Raw genomic sequence first — 2219 nt, 5'->3', positions numbered from 1 at the left:
AGCTGCGCCAGCGGCGTGATACGAGCCCTACTCGCGCCTTGCGGACCCCATGTCCGTTTCCTGATTACTCGTCAACTGAGAGACGTGGTGTATCACCAACGACCTAGACGGGGCACAGAGGTGGCAGCTGGAAGCTGTTCATAAGGCGGCTCAAATGCGCGCCCATCCACGGCCGGTCATTGTCCCTAGTGAGGAATATGGCATCCACCCTGCGGATCCCGCTGTGGAAGCGAAGGACGCGGTAACTCGATCGCTACGCGTCCACATGCGAAAAGCTCTTCGAGCTCGTTTCTTGGATCCACAAGAATTTTCGTTGGAAACTTATCGCACTCGTCTGAGTGCTGAACGAGGTGGCTCACGTGTACCCGCAATGCGGAGAAGCCTGCAGTGCTCGCCCCTGGCGAAAGCGCTACAAATGACGAAGCGCTCTTTGAGCGATGGGTTCAACGGCACCGCAAACTTTCTTCACTGTATAGCCTACAGTTGAGCCACAAAGAAGTAGCCGTGCGTGTGGAACGACACCTCCGATTTCATTTTGCCAAACTCAAAGTACACCGTCGACTTCCTTCGGTTTGTCGGTCTGCGACGTACGGGTTAACAACCCCTGATGCTCCCGCGAGCACTGTGTCTTCCACCATAAGAGCTCATGGCCACTGCTTGAGCTCAGCTCATGGTCCTTCTACTTCTCTGGTTATTGCCGGGAAGCGCAGGGCGTCCTGATCTTTCTGATCAAAAGGGTCCACAGCGTCTGGGCAATCTTGCCGAAGTGGCGTCTGAAACTCCCACGAGTTTTCGGAGTCGGGGTATCCCCGTTACTTCACCAGATTTTGAGTCTGACCCTGGTGACGACGTCGTCGCACAAGTCGTTCCACGTGATAGTGGACGTCACCGTTCTCATCGAGAAGAGTCGGTGGCGTGCGGTGACGACCGGGTCGACCGCCGATCGGTGACTCGCGACGCTGTTCGAGCCCTAGCGGGTGAGATCCTTCGTGGTCGAAGCTCCGCTGAACGTCATGCTGAAGTAGCATATCGCTGTGCGGATGCTCTTGATGATTTAAAGTGCATCGTGCGCCGGCTGCCTCGCCTTGAGGACTACCGCGCTCTGTCGGAGCGACTCCAAGCCGTGGAGCAGGCGAATGCGTCACTGCATGCGACGGTGCGACGCTTTGCTCCATTGGAGATGGAGGTTGTTGCACTCCGTGCTCAGAAGCAGTTGCTAGTTCAGTCTCTGGGTGGCCGAAGGCCCAAAGATTCGTTCTGGCGCCAACGCTTCCGCGTTCACATGCGCCGGATCCCGGTACGGCTTGAGCAAGCCCACGAAAAACACCGGGTGGGTGCGCATCCGTTTGGGAAGGTTTAGCATATACACTAGGCCCCGCTTGGCCACAACTTTTAACGGTCCAATAAACCGTGAACAAAGCTTCGTCCAGAAGATAGCAAAGGATGCATGTGTAGGCAGGTTTTTGGAGTTTAATATAACTAAGTCTTTGACCTTAAACTTTCCACTTCGCCTCTTCCTTTTTCATCTGCATATTCTCTCTGCAGGTCTTAGCTTTCAGCCATCGCATCGCGATCGCGTCGTAGGACTTTCAGACTGGTAGACAAGAAGTCATCGACTTCTTTGCGGATAGTGAGTGGGCTGACATCAGCTAGCCGTTCGGCTATTCCTCGCCAACAAGCCCTGACCCATGGGATGGCGGCGTCAGCGGGACGCGAGGGTGATCCAGCCCGTTCACGGCGTGTAGCCGGTAGACGAACGCACTGTATTGTTCAGCGTCAACTCCTCGAGTGGCAACATGGCGCTCCAGCGTCTCAGCGTAGACTCTGCGAAGATTATCTTCGATGACACGATTCACCCTTTGGGTTTGACCATCGGTCTGCGGATGATCTGCTGTCGACATTTACAACTTGGTGCCTATCACCTTGAAGATTGTCACGAAAAATTTCCCGTGAAACGCGGGTCTCTACCAGGGACAATCGACTCTGGGAGTCCGTGTTGTCGGAAAACACAATCCACAAACAGCTTTGCTGTACCGACCCCGTCGATAGTATCTGGCATCGCCTCCAAAATAACCCGTCTTGCTCAACCGGTCGACGAATACCACGACACCTGTGTTGCCCGCCGAATATTTCGACAGGCCAAACACAAAGTCAAAACTCATAAACTGCCAGAACCCAGTGGGTCAAGCTGGCCAGTGGCGCAGCCGCATTTGGAGGGG

At 54.9% G+C, this 2219-nt stretch overlaps 1 protein-coding gene across 1 annotated transcript; it reads left to right on the top strand.

The window, feature by feature from the left end:
• Positions 1-670: 670 nt before the first annotated feature.
• PHALS_10438 (uncharacterized protein) lies at positions 671-1360 on the top strand (the record flags this gene model as incomplete). The annotated part of the gene is made up of 1 exon (XM_024725861.1): positions 671-1360. The coding sequence occupies one exon, from the start codon at positions 671-673 to the stop codon at positions 1358-1360; it is 690 nt and encodes a 229-aa protein (XP_024576595.1).
• Positions 1361-2219: the final 859 nt, after the last annotated feature.

Source organism: Plasmopara halstedii (genome assembly GCF_900000015.1).
Source record: "Plasmopara halstedii genome assembly, contig: Scaffold_470, whole genome shotgun sequence".
NCBI classification, from domain to species: Eukaryota; Oomycota; class Peronosporomycetes; order Peronosporales; family Peronosporaceae; genus Plasmopara; species Plasmopara halstedii.
The sequence above is the reverse complement of the archived record's forward strand: the minus strand, read 5'-3'. Positions and strand labels throughout refer to the sequence as shown.